Below are 1335 nucleotides of genomic sequence, written 5' to 3'. Positions count from 1 at the left end.
GATTCAAATGCCTATTCCTTTATCCAGCCATTACCCACACAGCCCAACAACCTCCACACCTACTCTGCTTTCTTTCCTTCCCCTCGTGGACCCATGCTCTCCCTGCTATCATGGAGCTAGTTTGGGTTTTCGAGAGCCCAGGAAGATTCTCTCAACTGGGACATGAGAATTGGTAATAGTAGTGGGGAATCCATTCTTCAGTAAGAAGCAGTGGCTGTTCCATAACAATGATAAATACTTTTCTTTATTGAATACCTTTACCCATGAGTCTCTACTGTGTAAGAGATTTTAGATCCATTTTACCGATGAGAAAATGGGGGTTCTCAGGTCGTGAAGGCCCACGGCACACGGCTAGGGAGAATCTGCTTACATTGCCCTCTCTGTGAAACCTCCAACTGGGGGAGCGTTTGGGAGAGCCGATGGGAGCCGGAGGTTGCTCTCTGATTAGTAAAAGTACCAGAGTGATTGGCACCTGCTGGTCCACTCCCCATTGCAGGCCACAAAGAGTCAAGCACCGCCCCCCTCCCCCAAGAGGGCTGTTGTGTTGCTCCCAGACCTCTGGGGTGGGTGGTGCAGTGGGCAGCTCAAGTGGTGTCTCCATTGACACAGGGTGTTTTGAGGGGCAGGGGCTGGCTCTGGGACCCCGATATTCTTGGACGAAGCTGCAGGTTCTGGACAGCATCTCTCAGCTGGGCCTGAGTACTCTCCATCTCAGACAGGCGGTGTTCCTGGGGAGGGAGCGGCAGTGGGCTGGGAGCCAGGGGAGGATTGCTCTCTCACCCAAGCTGCCCCACCACCCAGGCCTGTCCTAGGGCTTGGGCAGAAGTCTCACCAGCCTTTTCAGCCTGTGGTCCTCACCGCTCTGAAGGGGGCTCTCCGAGGTCCTACGGGGGTCAAGGGCAAAGGGGTAAGGTCAGAGGTTAAGGAAGATCCTTCCAGCTCTAGGTTGGAGAGATAGGCATCCAGAAGGCGGGGCTTAGGGAAGAGGCGGGGTTTAGTGAGACTGAAGGGCGGGGCCAAAATATGCCCGAAGAAAGGTCTGGTAGGAGCACTCAATAGTTGGGATGAAGGGAACCAGCAGTTAGCGTAATGGCTATGTCGCTGGACTCCCATGTAGTCGACCGCGGTTCGCGTCCTAGACCCAGTGGCTTAAAACTCATGCCGGGCGCGTGTGCGTGAGTGCCCAAGATCCCGAGAGGAGAATGGAGGAGAGGGGATTGCGGCGTGACCATCCCCCCTGGGGGGTGATTTCTCGCTTTCTGTCTCTATGTCTCTCTCTGTCTGGCGAGCGCACGCGCCCTACAGTGAAAATCTCTAAAAAAAAAAAAATAGTTG

At 54.5% G+C, this 1335-nt stretch overlaps 1 protein-coding gene across 1 annotated transcript in view; it reads right to left on the bottom strand.

The window, feature by feature from the left end:
• Positions 1 to 215: 215 nt before the first annotated feature.
• The window catches only part of RASAL3 (RAS protein activator like 3), a 17903-nt gene continuing 16783 nt past the window's right edge, over positions 216 to 1335 (bottom strand). The window contains 2 exon segments of the mRNA XM_006162273.3: positions 216 to 728; positions 833 to 884. Coding sequence (XP_006162335.1) covers positions 585 to 728; positions 833 to 884 — 196 coding nt within the window. The 3' untranslated portion in view covers positions 216 to 584.

This window comes from Tupaia chinensis, unplaced genomic scaffold (assembly GCF_000334495.1).
Source record: "Tupaia chinensis unplaced genomic scaffold, TupChi_1.0 Scaffold139785_1, whole genome shotgun sequence".
NCBI classification, from domain to species: Eukaryota; Metazoa; Chordata; class Mammalia; order Scandentia; family Tupaiidae; genus Tupaia; species Tupaia belangeri.
The sequence above is the reverse complement of the archived record's forward strand: the minus strand, read 5'-3'. Positions and strand labels throughout refer to the sequence as shown.